The sequence below is a fragment of the Hyperolius riggenbachi genome, chromosome 10 (assembly GCF_040937935.1).
Source record: "Hyperolius riggenbachi isolate aHypRig1 chromosome 10, aHypRig1.pri, whole genome shotgun sequence".
Lineage (NCBI taxonomy): Eukaryota > Metazoa > Chordata > Amphibia > Anura > Hyperoliidae > Hyperolius > Hyperolius riggenbachi.
In genome coordinates this window covers 62954925-62975241 of record NC_090655.1, presented here as the reverse complement: position 1 = coordinate 62975241, position 20317 = coordinate 62954925, and the positions used below count along the sequence as shown (strand labels likewise).

The 20317-nt window shown below is 49.4% G+C and overlaps 1 protein-coding gene across 5 annotated transcripts in view; it reads right to left on the bottom strand.

The window, feature by feature from the left end:
- Window positions 1-20317, bottom strand: part of VTI1A (vesicle transport through interaction with t-SNAREs 1A) — a 565329-nt gene that overhangs the window by 522092 nt on the left and 22920 nt on the right. For all 5 annotated transcript variants that reach the window (XM_068256574.1, XM_068256575.1, XM_068256572.1 and 2 more), the window contains exon 3: window positions 6887-6997. In XM_068256574.1, coding sequence (XP_068112675.1) covers window positions 6887-6997 — 111 coding nt within the window. The remainder of the gene's footprint in view (window positions 1-6886; window positions 6998-20317) is intronic.

Below are 20317 nucleotides of genomic sequence, written 5' to 3'. Positions count from 1 at the left end.
TGCTTGACATAGCAGAGATCACCGTCTCCTCTGAAATGGTGATCAGCATCTTGAATTGTATAAGTGGTCATTTAACCTGTAATACTTCATCTTCAAACATGCATCCGTCTCCATGGTGCATGCCAGCAGGAAAAGTGCATTTGTGCAAATTGTGGATGTAAACTCTCTGTTAGATGCAGGGTAGGTGTACAACTACGGGTACAGAAATGTGTCTTCTTAAAACAGAAGGTATATGCAATTATTCAGGTTGGAGTGAGCTCTGAGGTGTCCCACAATGCATCACACTGCTGAATATGCAAATCATCCCCATGTTGTCCCTGTAAGCTAAACACACCTCTATAACTATAAATGTGTCAGCTTGTTAATATTTCAGAGCCAAACTAATCCAACATACAGACTGTTTCGGATTGGCTGATCCTCATCAGTGCATGGCATGGATTATTATGGGGTAGGACTTGAGTTACAGATGCCCAGCAAGCTACGAGAATGAATCTCAATAGTTTCTTGAGAACGTGCTACCCTGAAGATTGGCTCCTGAGCAAAAATACCGGACCCTCTGCCCTATGTGGATTCACACGACACTGCGATCCTTTGAGTGTCATGATGCTCATTTTTCACACTCCTCCTTTACACTTGTACGATTAGCTCACATAGGGGTTGAATAAGGTGCCCCTTGTAATCAAAGCCTCTACTTCTATTTAAGGGTGTTACAAAAGCTACAAGTTTATTTTGAACAGGACTTACTGCTACAAGGAGTTCTCAAAACAGTCAGTAAGGCCAGTGGCGTAGCAATAGGGGATGCAGATGCTGTGGTCACACCGGGGGCATTGGACCAGAGGAGCCCACTAGAGGCCCTCCCACAACCACAGTATTAGCTCTTCAATGGTGCTATGCTGGTAATGATCACTTCTATAGATGCTCTGTATAGTGGTAATCATTAACAGTCTGTTCCCCTCCTCTGCTTACACCTCTCATACTGCCGATGTCCCTGGCAGGCTTTGTTGTGCCATATGAAGAATGTCTGGGGGGGCCCAAAGTGAAACTTGCACTGGGGCCCAAAGCTTCTTACGGAGTGAGGAACACGCTCAACTTACTAAATCACATTATTCTAAATTATAAAGTCTTTTAACTTATCCTAAAAAAAAAAAAAAAACATTTTTCTCAAAACGAAAAGCACTCTGTGCCTAGATACACCCCATGGGACTGCTTGGGAGTTACATGAGAAATTAACATAGTCCTTTTCACAAATCCATAGAAAGAGTGAGGAGTGGATGGCGGGACAGTGTCACACATGTACACATTGATTGTGAATGCTTCCCTTGACAGCCGCGCTCCTATCAAAGATGTGACCCATAGCAAGCCTGTGGCCTTGGTCCAATTCCAGGACTTTCATGCACATCTTTTCTACAACATCTGTCATGTTATGATCAGCAAATAAAGGTCATCATTATATAAAAATCCACTAGATGGCACTGTGTGCTGAAATGCTCACTTTTACTAAGTGATTTGTCTTCTGCATGCTAAAGAATGGCTAGAGGACCAAACAAAAATCCAGAAATTCTAATCCCTCTAGTAGGGACAGAAAAAGCACTTGGTCTTCCCCCTTCCTACAAGAAAACTTTCAACCTAGCCTGCATTTATCAGTGCACCTGTGCAGCCATACTTACTTCCTCTAGCATGCACCCATCAGCTTCCCTGCCTACTCCATCCAGACTGCAGCCATCAGTGTCCCTCTGCTGCCATGCCTCTCCTACTTGCTTGCACTTATGAATGTCCCTGCGCTGCCATGCCTCCTACATTCAGCCTGATTGTATCAATGTCCCTGTGCTGCCATGCCTCCTACACCTATCAATGTCCCAGTGCCTGTCATGCCTCCACCACCCAGCTTGCACCTATCACTGTCCCAGTGCCCCTCATGCCTCCACCACCCAGCTTGCACCTATCACTGTCCCGGTGATGTCATGTCTTTCCCTATCCAGCTTGCACCTATCACTGTCCCGTTGCCTGTCATGCCTCCACCACCCAGCTTGCACCTTTCACTGTCCCGTTGCCTGTCATGCCTCCACCACCCAGCTTGCACCTATCACTGTCCCGGTGCTGCCATGCCTCCACCACCCAGCTTGCACCCATCACTGTCCCCATGCTGCCATGCCTCCACCACCCAGCTTGCACCTATCACTGTCCCGGTGCTGCCATGCCTGTACCACCCAGCTTGCACCTATCACTGTCCCGTTGCCTGTCATGCCTCCACCACCCAGCTTGCACCTTTCACTGTCCTGGTGCCTGTCATGCCTCCACCACCCAGCTTGCACCTATCACTGTCCCGGTGCTGCCATGTCTTCCCCTATCCAGCTTGCACCCATCACTGTCCCCATGCTGCCATGCCTCCACCACCCAGCTTGCACCTATCACTGTCCCGGTGCTGCCATGCCTGCACCACCCAGCTTGCACCTATCAATGTCCCGATGCCTGTCATGCCTCCACCACCCAGCTTGCACCTATCAATGTCCCGGTGCTGCCATGCCTGCACCACCCAGCTTGCACCCATCACTGTCCCGGTGCTGCCATGCCTCCACCACCCAGCTTGCACCTATCACTGTCCCGGTGCTGCCATGCCGCCACCACCCAGCTTGCACCTAGTGCTGCCATGCCTGCACCACCCAGCTTGCACCTATCACTGTCCCGGTGCTGCCATGCCTGCACCACCCAGCTTGCACCCATCACTGTCCCGGTGCTGCCATGCCTGCACCACTAAGCTTGCACCCATCACTGTACCGGTGCTGCCATGCCTCCACCACCCAGCTTGCACCTATCACTGTCCCGGTGTCTGCCATGCCTCCACCACCCAGCTTGCACCTATCAAAGTCCCGGGGCTGCCATGCCTCCACCACCCAGCTTGCACCTATCACTGTCCCGGTGCTGCCATGCCTCCACCACCCAGCTTGCACCTATCACTGTCCCCGTGCTGCCATGCCTCCACCACCCAGCTTGCACCTATCACTGTCCCGGTGCTGCCATGCCTCCACCACCCAGCTTGCACCCATAACTGTCCAGTGATGCCATGCCTCCACCACCCAGCTTGCACCCATCACTGTCCCAGTGCTGCCATGCCTGCACCACCCACCTTGCACCCATCACTGTCTCGGTGCTGCCTTGCCTGCACCACCCAGCTTGCACCCATCAATGTCCCGGTGCCTGTCATGCCTCCACCACCCAGCTTGCACCTATCACTGCCCCGGTGCTGCCATGCCTGCACCACCCACCTTGCACCTATCACTGTCCTGGTGCTGCCATGCCTGCACCACCCAGCTTGCAACCATCACTGTCCCGGTGCTGCCATGTCTGCCACCACCCAGCTTGCACCCATCACTGTCCCGGTGCGGCCATGCCTCCACCACCCAGCTTGCACCTATCACTGTCCCGGTGATGCCATGCCTCCACCACCCAACTTGCACCTATCACTGTCCCGGTGATGTCATGCCTCCACCACCCAGCTTGCACCTATCAATGTCCCGGTGCCTGTCATGCCTCCACCACCCAGCTTGCACCTATCACTGTCCCGGTGCTGCCATGCCTGCACCACCCAGCTTGCACCCATCACTGTCCCGGTGCTGCCATGCCTCCACCACCCAGCTTGCACCTATCACTGTCCCGGTGCCTGTCATGCCTCCACCACTCAGCTTGCACTTATCACTGTCCCAGTGCTGCCTGCACCACCCAGCTTGCACCTATCACTGTCCCGGTGCTGCCATGCCTCCACCACCCAGCTTGCACCTATCAATGTCTTGGGGCTGCCATGCCTCCACCACCCAGCTTGCACCTATAACTGTCCCGGTGCTGCCATGCCTCCACCACCCAGCTTGCACCTATCAATGTCCTGGGGCTGCCATGCCTCCACCACCCAGCTTGCACCCATCACTGTCCCAGTGATGCCATGCCTCCACCACCCAGCTTGCACCCATCACTGTCCCAGTGCTGCCATGCCTGCACCACCCAGCTTGCACCCATCACTGTCCCGGTGCTGCCATGCCTCCACCACCCAGCTTGCACCTATCACTGTCCCGGTGCGGCCATGCCTCCACCACCCAGCTTGCACCTATCACTGTCCCGGTGCTGCCATGCCTCCACCACACAGCTTGCACCTAGTGCTGCCATGCCTGCACCACCCAGCTTGCACCTATCACTGTCCCGGTGCTGCCATGCCTCCACCACCCAGCTTGCACCCATCACTGTCCCAGTGCTGCCATGCCTGCACCACCCAGCTTGCACCCATCACTGTCCCGGTGCTGCTATGCCTCCACCACCCAGCTTGCACCTATCACTGTCCCGGTGCTGCCATGCCTCCACCACCCAGCTTGCACCTATCACTGTCCCGGTGCTGCCATGCCTCCACCACCCAGCTTGCACCTAGTGCTGCCATGCCTCCACCACCCAGCTTGCACCTATCACTGTCCCAGTGATGCCATGCCTCCACCACCCAGCTTGCACCTATCACTGTCCCGGTGCTGCCATGCCTGCACCACCCAGCTTGCACCCATCACTGTCCCGGTGCTGCCATGCCTGCACCACCCAGCTTGCACCCATCACTGTCCCGGTGCGGCCATGCCTCCACCACCCAGCTTGCACCCATCACTGTCCCGGTGCTGCCTTGCCTCCACCACCCAGCTTGCACCTATCACTGTCCCGGTGCTGCCATGCCTCCACCACCCAGCTTGCACCTATCACTGTTCCGGTGATGCCATGCCTCCACCAGCTTGCACCCATCACTGTCCCGGTGCTGCCATGCCTCCACCAGCTTGCACCTATCACTGTCCCGGTGCCTGTCATGCCTCCACCACTAAGCTTGCACCTATCACTGTCCCGGTGCTGCCATGCCTCCACCACCCAGCTTGCACCTATCAATGTCCTGGTGCTGCCATGTCTTTTCCTATCCAGCTTGCACCTATCACTGTCCCGGTGCCTGTCATGCCTCCACCACCCAGCTTGCACCTATCACTGTCCCGGTGATGCCATGCCTCCACCACCCAGCATGCACCTATCAATGTCCCGGTGCCTGTCATGCCTCCACCACCCAGCTTGCACCCATCACTGTCCCAGTGCTCCCATGCCTGCACCACCCAGCTTGCACCTATCACTGTCCCGGTGCTGCCATGCCTGCACCACCCAGCTTGCACCTATGACTGCCCCGGTGCTGCCATGCCTCCACCACCCAGCTTGCACCTATCAATGTCCTGGTGCTGCCATGTCTTTTCCTATCCAGCTTGCACCTATCACTGTCCCGGTGATGCCATGCCTCCACCACCCAGCTTGCACCTATCACTGTCCCGGTGCCTGTCATGCCTCCACCACCCAGCTTGCACCTATCACTGTCCCGGTGATGCCATGCCTCCACCACCCTGCATGCACCTATCAATGTCTCGGTGCCTGTCATGCCTGCACCACCCACCTTGCACCCATCACTGTCCCGGTGCTGCCATGCCTCCACCACCCAGCTTGCACCTATCACTGTCCCGGTGCCTGTCATGCCTCCACCACCCTGCATGCACCTATCAATGTCTCAGTGCCTGTCATGCCTGCACCACCCACCTTGCACCCATCACTGTCCCGGTGCTGCCATGCCTCCACCACCCAGCTTGCACCCATCACTGTCCCAGTGCTGCCATGCCTGCACCACCCAGCTTGCACCTATCACTGTCCCGGTGCTGCCATGCCTGCATCACCCAGCTTGCACCTATCACTGTCCCGGTGCTGCCATGCCTCCACCACCCAGCTTGCACCTATCACTGTCCCGGTGCTGCCATGCCTGCACCACCCACCTTGCACCTATCAATGTCCCGGTGCTGCCATGCCTCCACCACCCAGCTTGCACCTATCACTGTCCCGGTGCTGCCATGCCTGCACCACCCAGCTTCCACCCATCACTGTCCCGGTGCTGCCATGCCTGCCACCACCCAGCTTGCACCCATCACTGTCCCGGTGCGGCCATGCCTCCACCACCCAGCTTGCACCTATCACTGTCCCGGTGCCTGTCATGCCTCCACCACCCAGCTTGCACCTATCACTGTCCCGGTGCTGCCATGCCTGCACCACCCAGCTTGCACCCATCACTGTCCCGGTGCTGCCATGCCTGCACCACCCAGCTTGCACCTATCACTGTCCCGGTGATGCCATGCCTGCACCACCCAGCTTGCACCTATCACTGTCCCGGTGCTGCCATGTCTTCCCCTATCCAGCTTGCACCATTCACTGCCCCTGTGCTGCTATGTCTTCCCCTATCCAGCTTGCACCCATCACTGCACCCATGCTGCCATGTCTTTCCCAGTCCAGCATGCACCAATCACTGTCCCTGCCATGCCCTCACCACGAAGCCTGCCTCCATCACTGTCCCCATACTACCATGCTTTCTCGATCCAGCTTGCACCCATCACTGTCCCCGTGCTTGTCATGTCTCCTCCTTCCATTTACCTTATCGATAGTCCATCAGTGGTTAGGGGTAATGTGAGATGATAGAGTGCAGAAACAAATCTTTTCTTGCGAGTTCTTTCACTTTTGATCTCCCATCCCATCCCAAAGAAAGGCCACACCTCCCAAATAAATCCCTTAAAACTTAGCTACTGGGATGCTTATCTTTTGAGCTCAGGTGCCCCTCTCCTTTCAAACCAAACGTAATAATTACCGTTCCCACTTCTCACTCCTCACTGCATGGGTGCTGCCCCATATCCCTTGGCGACAGCGCCGTCCCATTGGGAGAAGCAAAAGGGACACCGAACAGCAGGCCAAGTGCCAAGCCGGAGCCACCTTCTCCCACAAAACCCTTGTTTGGCATTTGAATTACACACAGCACCCCAACAGTCAGGGTAAAAGGTAAAGTAATAAGAAGACTCACAAAATCAGCTTCCAGTTTGCTCATCTCCTGCTTATAGCTTCTCATGCGGCTGCTGTACATGCCACGGCTCTGCACTGGGATCTCCCGCACTTCCAGGTCCATCTGCTCCAGCTGCAAAACAGTAACAAATGTCGGTTCTGCTGCTCTGTGTACAAAGCCAGGCAACTTACAGCGGACCTGCACTCAGAACTTACCATCTGCTCTAAAAGATAAAGCAACAGAGACGAAGCCCCCTCATGTATTTTACCATATATATATATATATATATATATATATATATATACATACATATACATATACATATACATATACACACACACACACACACACACACACACATTAAAATACATGAGGGTGCTTCATCTCTGGTTCACTTTAAATAAAAACATTTCTTTGTTACAGCGGATACACATCCCACGATAAATCTGCAGTGTGTCTACTTGCTGCTTTCATGGAAACAGCCATAGGGTTCACATCCTGTGTTAAATTAGCTGCTCTGCCAAGGCAACTTGCTGACACAGCTGAGAGATCAAATTACAGTTGTGATCAGTCACAGAATTATCAGTCTCAGGACAACTAGACAGACTAAACTAAATACATACAGAGTGCATTTCTCTCCATTTTCCTTCTGTCATGTGCACGAGTTCAGGTCCACTTCAACACAGAACTATTGGCAAATGAAGAAAGTGGCCAGTTTCTGGGACGTCCCTGTACTTACCAGGTTTAAGTGTCGGGATACTCCTACTTTAGTGTGGTTAAAGTGTTTTTACAGCTACCATGTAGTGTGAGGGATATGGAGGCATATTTTGTACTCCTTATAAAAGGAAACCTAAAATGAGAGGTATATGGAGGCTGCCACATTTATTTCCTTTCAAACAATACTAGTTGCCCGGCTGCCCTGCTGATCCTTTTGGCTTGAGTAGTGTCCAAATCACATACCTGAAACAAGCATGCGACAAATCTAGTCACTCTTCAGTCAGACAACACCTGATCTGCATGCTTGTTCAGGGTCTACTCTATGGCTAAAAGTATAAAAGGCAGAGGCTCAGCAGGACAGCCAGGTAATATGCATGGTTTAAAACTTAATAAATATGACAGCCTTCATATCACTCTCACTTCAGATGTCCTTTAAACAATATACACAGCCTAGCTGCACTGATGATCATCTGCCTACAGTACTACAAACCACTGGCACAAGTTTACAGCATAATTTAATTATTGCTCGGGCTACAGAGGATCAAAGTGACAGAAATTGTTCAACACTTTCATCATCATCATCATCAGGAGATGCCAGGCCGGACGCAATCCACCAGCAGCGCCCCCATGAGCGTTAAAAATGCGGCAGAGCATATAGCGGGTGCAGCGGATGGGGGAGGCAGTGATCAGAGTATCGGACTTATCAGACTTAGCAACAGCGCCATCTAGTGGCAGCCAGTTTTTCCCCCGTCTGACTATGTCAGATATTGGTGCTATGGGGGAAATGCCAGTGTCAGACATAATCCGACATAGGATTGTGTTAGGATTGAAAAAGTGTACTTGAGGCAAACCTCAGGTTAAAAAAAAAAATGGATACTTACCTAAGAAAACGGAAACCTGTGGATCTTATAGAGGCTTACTATGTCATCTTTTGGACCATCATTGCTGCTTGCGCATACCCTGAAAGAAATCTGACAAGAGCTTGTTGGATTTCTGATCATGACCACTCTCCTCCTTATGAACGAGTGCCCTGTACTGCGTCTGCTCGAGTATGGTTGTACCTGCGCAGGAAGCGCTTGAGCAAAAAAAAAAAAAAAAATGTCAGGTGTGCTAATTACATAGATACAAGGAGTCACATTGCTAATGCCAGATCCCACTGCCAGAACTGCTTCCACCTTTTTTAGGGCTGGTTCAGACGGACGTCTGCGTGGCGTCGCGTTTGGGGGCGTTGCGGCTGCTGCACGGTCAGGCTTTCAGTAGCCTTCGCGTCACGTTCCGATGCGGTCGCGTTTTTTCTTCCCCTAGGGGGACATTAGCCGTCGCGGTTGGCCGCCCTCTGGAAGCTACATGTCCCTTTCAGGGGCAGCTCGAACGCTAGCGAAAATCCGGACCCGAATGCTGCAATCGTGTAAACGCGCGCAAAAGCTCAAGCTTCACTTGTATGGGAGCGTTTACCGTGACGTTACGAACACTTGCGGTAAACGCTCCGCAAGTGTCCGTCTGAACCAGCCCTTAGTTAGGACCCTTTTCCACTGGCAACTGAACAGCGCACTCAGTGAGCAGTTTGCAGGCAGCAGCAAGCAGTTTGCAGGCAGCAGCAAGCAGTTGCCAGGAAGCAGCAAGCAGTTGCCAGGAAGCAGCAAGCAGTTGCCAGGAAGCAGCAAGCAGTTGCCAGGAAACAGCAAGCAGTTGCCAGGAAACAGCAAGCAGTAGTGAGAGTTTGACAGTCTTTCCACTGCCTATCAACATGGAAAAGAACCCATACAAACAAGGGAAGTTTATGGGGCTGCTGAAGAGCTTGCAGTCTGGTGTGAAGGACCATCATTTGGGTGTAAAAAAAAAAAAAAAAATCAGTAAAATGCAGATTACCGGTAGATTCAAGCTTTGTGAATTCTACGACTCTGCTATATGCTGGGCCATTTTTATTTAACTTTAGCCCTACTTTAAAACATTTAAAACATTCCGACAGGTCAAGCTGTACATTTCTCAGCAGCTTAGAGGAGGCCAGCCCTGCTCAATTCTGCTCTGCAGCTTAACAGTGACCGGGGAGCATGGCACGTATACATTCCACAATGCATTACAGACCTGCAGCATGAAAGTAATCTCAAGCTGACTGAGTGTTAAACAACAATCTGGATATTTTTTTGGAACATGTATTTCTGATTTTCACAGTGCGGACACATTTTCCACAGTACATTACAGAGTATATGGATACAGTAATCACGCCACATGGCTCAAAGGTTCATGGAGTCAGTAAATAGATCCTTTGGCTCCAACTCCACAGTGTGAAGTGTGCCGTAGGCCTCTTTTCCACGGACAGTTGAACTGTGTGCTCAGCAAGCAGTTACCAGTGAGCAGTTACCAGGCAGTTGTTAGGGCCTGTTTCCACTAGGAGCAGTGCAATGCAGCTACATAGCTGCCAGGGACGGATCTAGACCAAGTTGTGCCTGGGGCAAGGTTAGGTTTTGGCGCCTAAACTGCCATTCCCCATCCAGTTTTGGCATCTAAAGGTCAGGTTTTGGCGCCTAAAGATCAGGTTTTGGCGCCTAAACTGCCATTCCCCATCCAAATTTTGCCGCCTTTTTAAGAATTCAACAAACTGCGCCTGGGGCAAGAGACCAGCCGCATTCGCATCACTAAGAAGTGGAACCGGGCCCTTAGAGTTTGAGAGGCATTTCACTGTTTATCAGCTGCCTATGGAAAAAAAATGATTCTTTACACCCCCTAGTGACCAGGCTATTTTTTTTACAATTAAAGAGAACCTGAACTGAAAATAAAAAGTCAAAATAACCATACACAGGTCATACTTACCTCCTGTGTAGTCTACTCCTCAATCTCTTTCTCCTCTCCTGTGTCCCATTTGTACACTGATCAATGGAATTCTCCGTCCTCCATTTTAAAAATGGCCATTTCCCAATAACAGCTTCCTGGTCAGCACACTGTTAAACTGTAATATCACCCACTTGAGCCCTAGGGAAACATGGACATTACCTTGCACATTTAGTTGTAACTGACAGCTGCTGATATATAACTGACAGCAACTGGTATGTTTCAGCTCTGACAAAATCTTGTCAGAACTGGAAGGGATCACTGTAAGAAGAAACCAGTGAGCTTCTGAGAGGAACTGACAGCAAGGTTAGCATGTAATATTCATTTGCAGCTACATCATGTGTTTATTTTAAATAATTTTACTCGCTTCAGGTTCCCTTTAAACACACTGCAACTTTAACAGTTTACTTCTCGGCCATACAACCTAGCGGCTAAATTAATCTTTAAAACTGAAAGAGGACGGCGCTGGTATAGAAGTTTCTGAATGACTTTATTAAGATAAGGTATCTATAAATAAATAGAGCCAGTATACATGAACTCTAAAATTTCATCGTGATTTCCCCCAAAAATATATCAAATTCGATATAGTACAGGATCCTTTCCACATTAAAGTGCAATTGCATTCCACATGTTCATCACCCCATACACTGCTGCTATGTACACTCACATGCACCATCCAGCACGCTTACAATGGAGCCACCTGATTCTCTAATGACCTGACTATTCTCAAAGTTTGAGCCTTGTATATTCATACGCTGGCTATAATCTCAGTGACTATTTAGTTCCAATGCCTTAGTGTTTCCTATACAGTGAAGTTGTGTGGTTCAATTGATAGTCATAAACTTGGTGACTGTACGTTTATTCCTACTGGCGTTTTGGTCAGCGTTCTCATTTCTTTAGTAGGCTCACTAGTCAGCGGTTTCCATAGCAGAGTGACCACGAGTAAATCACGCTGATGTCCTTATCAATACATTTGATTGCCAAATGAGTATCCCCGAGACACTTACAGATCTTGTTGAATTCATTCAATGCGTAGTCTCGCATACAGCTTCCATTCTGAGCTTGAAACGGATCCGTTCCCCGTATGGCGTACTTCTGTATAGGTCCAACAGTCTTCTGCCGGTGTTCCAACATTTTAGCATACCCGACAAAATAGCATACAAATGCCTCTGAGCATGTGCAAAGTCATGCAGGTCATACATTAACCCCATAATGCCCATCAGCAGCATTAACCTTTGCAACCCCAGTTAGCTGTCTGGGTGCTGATGTGCAATCTCCACTATCCAAGTGGACATAGAGTTAGAATAAAAAGTTGTCCGAGCGAAGCGAGGACCGAGCCCGCAGCCTAGCGAGCGGGCAAGGGGACACTGATTGTACTAAAAAGGGGTATATCACTTTAAATGTATGCTGTTTTGTCAATGTATGCTAGTTAGTTGGAACACCGGCTCAATTCGCCTCGGTTACACGGCTTCCGGGCAGGTGGCTAGCTGGGAGTGACGACACTTCCCCACGGAGCGCCTGCGTTCCACTGTGCGCTCCAACGCAGCCGCCACTCTCAGGCCTGTGCGGGCGAGCTGTGTATTGCGCAGTAAGCGGTAGTTGGTGGGAACAACTATGTGGATGCCAGAAGCCCCCTCAGATCTACATATTTCGATAGTAATCGACTATCTTCCTCAGGATCAAAATCACCCATTAGCCCCCACTTCCTGCCTTATGTACAAGTACAGCCCATATAGTGTCCGCCTCTTCTTAAAGGAGAAGTGCTTACATTATCATACTACTACAGTGTCCCCATTATCTCCATCCATTCCATCCATTTTATTCTCCTGCACAACCCTAGGATACTATATCTATCTATCTATCTATCTATCTATCTATCTATCTATCTATCTATCTATCTATCTATCTATCTACTCAGGTGGTCCATTAATCAGGTGGCTCCCATTCACCTTTACCTCAGAAAGCCAAATACAGTAGCTCCCATTCTTCATTCAAACCCTTAGGCACCATGGTATTTAAATTGAAAATCCATTGACTCTCTTTCCTGGACATTTTAGCTATGTAGTCGCCGCCTCTTGGGTCCCTCCGAACAATTTCTAAGCCAAAATATATTATAGCTCTTATCTTGCATCCATGATTGCGTTTAAAATGTTTAGAAAGGGGATGTTCCTCCCGCCCCTTAAGGATATTGTTCAAGTGTTCCCCTATTCGTCTATGTAGTTCTCTCTTCGTGCGCCCTATATATATTTCTTGCCGCAGGGGCATAGAAGGCAATAAATAACACCCCTTGTGTCACATGTTATCAATTCATTGATTTTATATATTTCTTTCCCTTCATTCACTTGCACAATTTTGTTATACCCCTTCGTCCTTTGACAGTTGTGGCACCTCCCACATCTGACGAACCCCCCCCTCCCAAACCTCTTTGCAATAATCCATCCCCATTATTGGCTGCGGCCATTTTTAGTCCTATATTGCTCGATTTCCTGTGCACGAAAGAGGGATATTCTCGCCATATCTCCCTCAGTATTTTATCACCCTTTAAAGAGAACACGAGGTGTGTTTAAAGAATGTTATCTGCATACAGAAGCTGGATCTGCCTATACAGCCCAGCCTCTGTTGCTATCCCAAACCCCACTAAGGTCCCCCTGCACTCTGCAATCAGACATAAATCACAGCCACGCTTTGAGGCTGTGTTTACATCTGTAGTGTCAGTCTCAGCTGCTCCCCCGCCTCCTGCATAGCTCCGGTCCATGCCCCCGTCCCTTCCCACCAATCAGCAGGGAGGGATAGGATGCAGGCGGGGACTGGAGTTCTGCAGGAGCCGTGGAGAGCAGCAGACTGACACTATAGCAATAAACACAGCCAGCTCTGACAAGCTGTTTGTCAGCAGCGGGCTGTGATTTATGAGGGATTGCAGAGTGCAGGGGGACCTTAGGGGGGGTTTGGGATAGCAACAGAGGCTGGGCTGTATAGGCAGATCCAGCCTCTGTATGCAGATAATATTCTTCAAACCCACCTCGGGTTCTCTTTAAAATCTCCCAATGTTTTCTAATGATCCCCTTCACTTGTCCCACTTGGGGGTTATACCTTAAATTTAATCTCATTGAGAAATCCCCCATATCACCCCTCTGTGTTTTCTCCAACAACATTTTCCTGTCCATTTTCTCCACTTCCTGTTTAGCTCTTTCTGGAACTCTTTGTTCATATCCTTTCTCCATAAACTGCTGTGACATTTTTTCGCCCTCTTGTTTATATTGTACCTCTTCCGTGCAATTTCTTTTAAGTCTCATGAATTGGCCCTTAGGGATATTCTCCAGCCATGCTGGTAAATGGCAACTATTTGCCAGGATGTACCCGTTTACATCGGTAGCTTTCCTGTAAGTTTTAGTTTTTAAGTTCGCTCCCTCTGTGTAAACGGCCACATCCAAAAAATTCACTGTCTCTGTACTTATTTTTGCAGTAAACTTCAACCCTAACTCATTAATGTTTATCTTCTCTACAAAATCCCTTAAAGCACTTTCTGTGCCCCCCCCCCCCCCCCCCCCCCAGACGAGCAGCACATCATCTATGAACCTTTTCCAGAGGACCAGGTCCGCGCCCGACCCATCACGCCCGTAGACATGGGTATTTTCCCAATGGGCCATGAATAGGTTTGCATACCCGCGCGCGAACCTGGTCCCCATTGCCATGCCAATAAAAATAATTGTATGTTAATATATATAGGATTGCATCCTTGATGAATTGTTTGTTCCAACTGTAATGATTCATCCAAATTCAAAAAGTATTCAATTGCCTCTATTCCTTTACTATGTTCAATAATAGTATATAACGAAGTGACATCAAGGGTGGCCATTATCCACCCCTCCTCCCATTTCAGATCTTCCAATAAAATTTAAGATATGCCTGCTGTCCTCCAGGAAGGCAGGGGTATCGCGGACATACCTTTGGAGAAAGGAGTCCACGTATCCTGACAGGTTGGAAGTAGATGAACCAATTCCTGGGATAATTGGCCTCCCTGGAGGATCAGTCAGACTCTTATGTATCTTTGGGAGGTGGTAGAATCTGGCCACTCTTGGATGTTTGACACTTACATAATCCACTCTTTTTTTACTCAAAATACCCACATCAAACGCTCCCCTCAACAAACATGCGAGTTCTATCCCAAATATCTCCCCAGGGTCCTTCTTCAACTTTCAATACGTCTCCCCATCATTCAGGAGTCTCAATGCCTCATTCTCATAATCAGCTTTATCTTACACAGTATGTTGAAAGACATCCTTTGGCTCCTCCCGAATGACTGGGTTTTTCTGGAAGTATTTTTTTTAAACACAATCTCCTGGTGTATTTTTTTTATATCCACATAGGTTTCAAATTTATTCAATTTACATGTCGGAGCAAACGTAAGACCCTTTTCCGGGACCCGTTTCTCTGCCTCCTTTAAATCAGTTTTACTCAGATTAAATATCCCTCTTTCCTTGTCCGTTTTAGTCTCTAATCTTATATTTACTCTTTGTGTTTTTGTTGACTTTTCCTGGACTCCCCCCCCCCCCCCCACACACACACACACCCTAGTGATCTAGGGTGTTGGGGCCTTAGTAATAATTCCCCGGATTTCTTCCTACTGTCCTATCCCCTCCCCCCCAGTCCCCATCTATCTATGTTCTTATTCTATTGTTATTCCTATTATTATTATTATCTCATTTCTGGATGTTTGTCATGACTTCTTGTACTGTAAGTTACACTTTTGCTTATACTCTTGTGTTTCTGTTTTTATTTCCATCTGACCTAGTTCTGGGTTTCCATCTATTTACTTCTTTCCTTTTTCCAGTTCCGTTAGTAACCCTGATCCATTTATCGGGTTTTTGCTTTTGGGGGCTCTTTAGTGGGGATTTTCTGTTTCGGTCTCACCACTAGATCTTTTGTCCTTTCCGCCCCCCCCCCCCCCCCCCTCCCTCTAGGTCATTTGCTATTGACGTAGCTCGGTGGTTCTGTCACTACCTGGTGGTTATCTTCACTATCTTCCCTATTAGGGGATATATACTCACCTTCTTGGTTATTATCATAAAGATCCTCCCATGTCCATTCCTCATCTGCAAGCTGTTCATCACACACACCTGTTTTGTCTAAAGTTTCCAGTGATCCCTCATGCACACTCCATACACAATCCTCATTCACCGAATTACCATATTTGGACTCGAGGATATGGAGAGGGATTGAATCACGTAGAAACTTTTTTTTCTTCCTTTCAATTATATCTTTTTCTAAACTCTCTAGTCTTTTCTGTATATTCCTTTCCATATTCTGATATTCTGGGATATTATTAAGAGGTTCCACTTATTTTTCATTGATCTTATATCATCATCCAGTTTCCAACATTGATTTCTCCGTGTGTCCCTTATGAATGATTCCACCTGAAGAGAGAAGTTGTGGAACATCTTATCCACGCGGCTGCGTTGGAGCGCACAGTGTCATAATACGCGCGCTATAAAATAGCACTGTTTAGTGAATCAACCCCAACGCAACTCTATGGGCCATCGATCTGCTGCCAGCAGCAGATTGATCTAGATTTTCCATCCTGTCAGATAGATCAAATCAATCGATCGATTTGATAGAATTGATTTCTGATCGATAAATTTCATAGAATCGATCAATCGATGGCTGAAATCGACCAGTGTATGGGCCCCTTTAGTTACGGCCAGTATCACACCTGCACACACTACTGCACACATTGTTCCTGTCACAGAGGGATTAGCTGACATTATTTGGCACATCTGTGTTCACATCGAGTACAATGACAGAGGAACCTACGCAGAAAACAAACAACAAAAAGGTGACAGATGTACCAACTCTGCCAGCCAACAACCCACACAGCACATCATCCGCCACAAGACACCTGGGGGGGGGGGGGGGGGGGGGGGGGGGCGGAAGAGCCAGAGGCGCATCGTACAAAACACACAGGCCTCCACAGCTGACAAACATGTGCGTACATAATATGTATGAGATAATTGTGCTCCAGGAAACACAGTGATATCTATCTATCTTACACACAGAATGGGTCAGAGCCAAAAGTAGTTCGGTATATTTATACAGTTAAGCTATACACACGCATGTTTAAAGGCAGCCGATAACGACCACCACAGCTGATAATCAGGCGTATGCTCAGTAGTCCCAGCAAGTGGGCTGCTAGTTGCATTAACTTCACACACACACACACACACTTTCACGCCCAGCCCAGGGATGTCGCCCCAAGGGATTGTGTCCCGATCCCCAACTAGAGGCAGTTGTCCCAGGTGTGTACATGCCTTTACATAGGAATTCCAGTTAATAAGATTATATATCCGTGATATACAGTGGGATGCGAAAGTTTGGGCAACCTTGTTAATAGTCATGATTTTCCGGTATAAATCGTTGGTTGTTACGATAAAAAAATGTCAGTTAAATATATCATACTAGTGACCTTAGCCCGTTTAAAACGGGCTAGGTCTGTCTACGCACACCTGCCGCGCACCCGCCCATCGCGCACTGGCTGCACACCCGGCTGCCCGCTCACACGCCCGCCTGGCTCCGCCCCTGCCGTCCTGCCTGTGTGAGGATGGGTCCATGCTGTACACATGCGCAGTAGCAAAAAGCGCGGACCCAGCTACACAGAGACAACTGTTACTGCTGTACGCAGGGACAGTTGCCTATTATTATATAGGATAGGAGACACACACAGTGATATTTGAGAAGTGAAATTAAGTTTATTGCATTTAAAGAAAGTGTGCAATAGGCGTTTAAATAAAATTAGGCAGGTGCATAAATTTGGGCGATTTATTGATTCCAAAAACTTTAGAACTAATTATTGGAACTCAAATTGGCTTGGTAAGCTCTGTGACCCCTGACCTACATACACAGGTGAATCCAATTATGAGAAAGAGTATTTAAGGGGGTCAATTGTACGTTTTCTTCCTCTTAATAATAGCAACATGGGGGGTCTCAAAACAACTCTCAAATGACCTGAAGACAAAGATTGTTCACCATCATGGGGAAGGATATAGAATGCTGTCTCAGAGATTTCAGCTGTCTATTTCCACAGTTAGGAACATATTGAGGAAATGGAAGACCACAGGCTCAGAGTCGGCGGCAGGGATTCCCTCAGAGTCGGCGGCAGGGATTCCCTCAGAGTCGGCGCCCGGGATTCCCTCAGAGTCGGCGCCCAGGATTCCCCCAGAGTCGGCGCCCGGGATTCCCCCAGAGTCGGCGCCCGGCGGCAGGGATTCCCCCAGAGTCGGCGCCCGGCGGCAGGGATTCCCCGAGAGTCGGCGCCCGGCGGCAGGGATTCCCCGAGAGTCGGCGCCCGGCGGCAGGGATTCCCCGAGAGTCGGCGCTCGGCGGCAGGGATTCCCCGAGAGTCGGCGCTCGGCGGCAGGGATTCCCCGAGAGTCGGCGCTCGGCGGCAGGGATTCCCCGAGAGTCGGCGCTCGGCGGCAGGGATTCCCCGAGAGTCGGCGCTCGGCGGCAGGGATTCCCCGAGAGTCGGCGCTCGGCGGCAGGGATTCCCCGAGAGTCGGCGCTCGGTGGCAGGGATTCCCCGAGAGTCGGTGCTCGGTGGCAGGGATTCCCCGAGAGTCGGTGCTCGGTGGCAGGGATTCCCCGAGAGTCGGTGCTCGGCAGGGCTGTGGAGACGGGACAAAAATCTTCCGACTCCGACTTATGAAACCACGACTCCGACTCTGGGTACCCAAAATGGCTCAGACTCTGACTCCTTAGCCTAATACTTAACAGGGCTGTGGATTTTGTACGAAAATCATCCGACTCCCGACTCAGACTCCTCAGTTCATGAAATCAATGACTTAGACTCCGACTCCGGGTGCCCAAAATTGCCCCGTCTCCTCGACTCCAACTCCACAGCCCTGGTGCTCGCTGGCAGGGATTCCCCGAGAGTCAGTGCTCGCTGGCAGGGATTCCCCGAGAGTCAGTGCTCAGTGGCAGGGATTCCCCGAGAGTCAGTGCTCAGTGGCAGGGATTCCCCGAGAGTCAGTGCTCAGTGGCAGGGATTCCCCGAGAGTCAGTGCTCAGTGGCAGGGATTCCCCGAGAGTCAGTGCTCAGTGGCAGGGATTCCCCGAGAGTCAGTGCTCAGTGGCAGGGATTCCCCGAGAGTCAGTGCTCAGTGGCAGGGATTCCCCGAGAGTCAGTGCTCAGTGGCAGGGATTCCCCGAGAGTCGGTGCCCAGTGGCAGGGATTCCCCGAGAGTCGGTGCCCAGTGGCAGGGATTCCCCTGAGAGTCGGTGCTTGGCGGCAGGGATTCCCCGAGAGGTATTCTGTGAAATACCCGCATTTTTAATTCATTTAAGAACAACGCTGATTAATTATTAGGCAACAAGCCTGAGCTGAACAGAATGGACTGCATTTTCTCAATGGAAGTGGAATCTCCCTTTAAAGAACAACTAAAGTAAGAGGAATATGGAGTCTGCCATATTTATTTCCTTTTAAAAGAATGCAAATTGCCTGGCTGTCCTGCTGATCCTCTGCCTCTAATACCTTTAGCCATAAACCCTGAACAAGAATGCAGATCAGGTGTTTCTGACTCCAGTTTGACTGGATTTGCTTCATGCTTGTTTCATGTTGGTGATTCAGACACTACTGACCCATGAAAGAGCAGCAGGACAGCCATGAAACTGGTATTGTTTAGCAGAAAATAAATATGGCTGCCTTCGCATCAGTCTCACTCGAGGTATCCATTACATGTGACTTAAATGCATCTACACAATAATACAATATGCCTACGTTAGTGATTTCAGTCATTATAATAAACAGACAGCAGAACTGGTGCACAGTAACGACTGAAAAGAGCGTGGAGGGGGACGGAGGACAGGTCAGGAGTCAAGGCAGGTTACATATCAGACGACAGTAAGATGGACATTGGCAGGAATTAAGCAGAGAATCGGAGTTGGCAGTAGGGTGGTCAAACTTAGGATAAAAGACAGGTTAGCAATATGTAAACTGGACACTTTCAGCAGGAGACAGAAGAAAACATGTTTGTTCGGCAACTTAAAGTAAACCCGAGGTGAAAATAAACAAATGAGATAAATAATATTATTTATCCTCCTACACCTAAGAATGAATTTTTTTTAGACATCCCATGGTTTTATTTTTGATTTATTCTAGAAAAAAGGAAGCGCTCTATCGTGCATTACCCAAGGATGTGTTTAATCGCAATATAAGGTTATACTCACAAGATATAAATGGTTAAAATCGCTCATCAGCGATACAGTCCACCGCTACACTCTCAGGCAGATGGGCAACAACGCGCTGTGGCCTGCAGCGCGTTCTCCGATACTCGGGGAAGCCATCTCGTTGTGGGAGTGGGCGTGGCTGTGGATTCAGCGTGCGCATGGCGTCATTACGCGTTTCGGCGCTCTGCGCCTTCGTCAGATGACGCCCATACGCACTGGACGCTGGCTATGTACGCTCCTGTAGCCGTCGTCATGGCTACTGGAGCCAAGTTGAAGTTTTTTTTTTAAATTAAAAACAACTTTATTAGTAACGAACAGTTGGGCGCACACTATGTTTAAAGAGTAACTGTTAGCCCCAAAACTGAAAATTAAATCTCTCTTGCAATGTTTTATTTACTATTTAAAATGAGCCAAAAAGGCATTGTAGAAGTTAAAAATCAATATAAATTTTTTACTATGTATCCTTTTCCCCAAGCTCCGGACGCAAAGCCGCATATCAGATACTGCTGAGCATGTATAGCATGCCTAGCTCTGCCCGATCCCCCTCTCCCCCCCAGGACCAGGTGCCGATATATGCTCACCCCAAACAGCTGACAGCTCTGACACGGAGAGAGAGCGGGAGCACTTCCAGCGCCGCCACCGCAGAGCAGCCGCCGCCGAGTCACATGTGAGAGATGCACATGACAT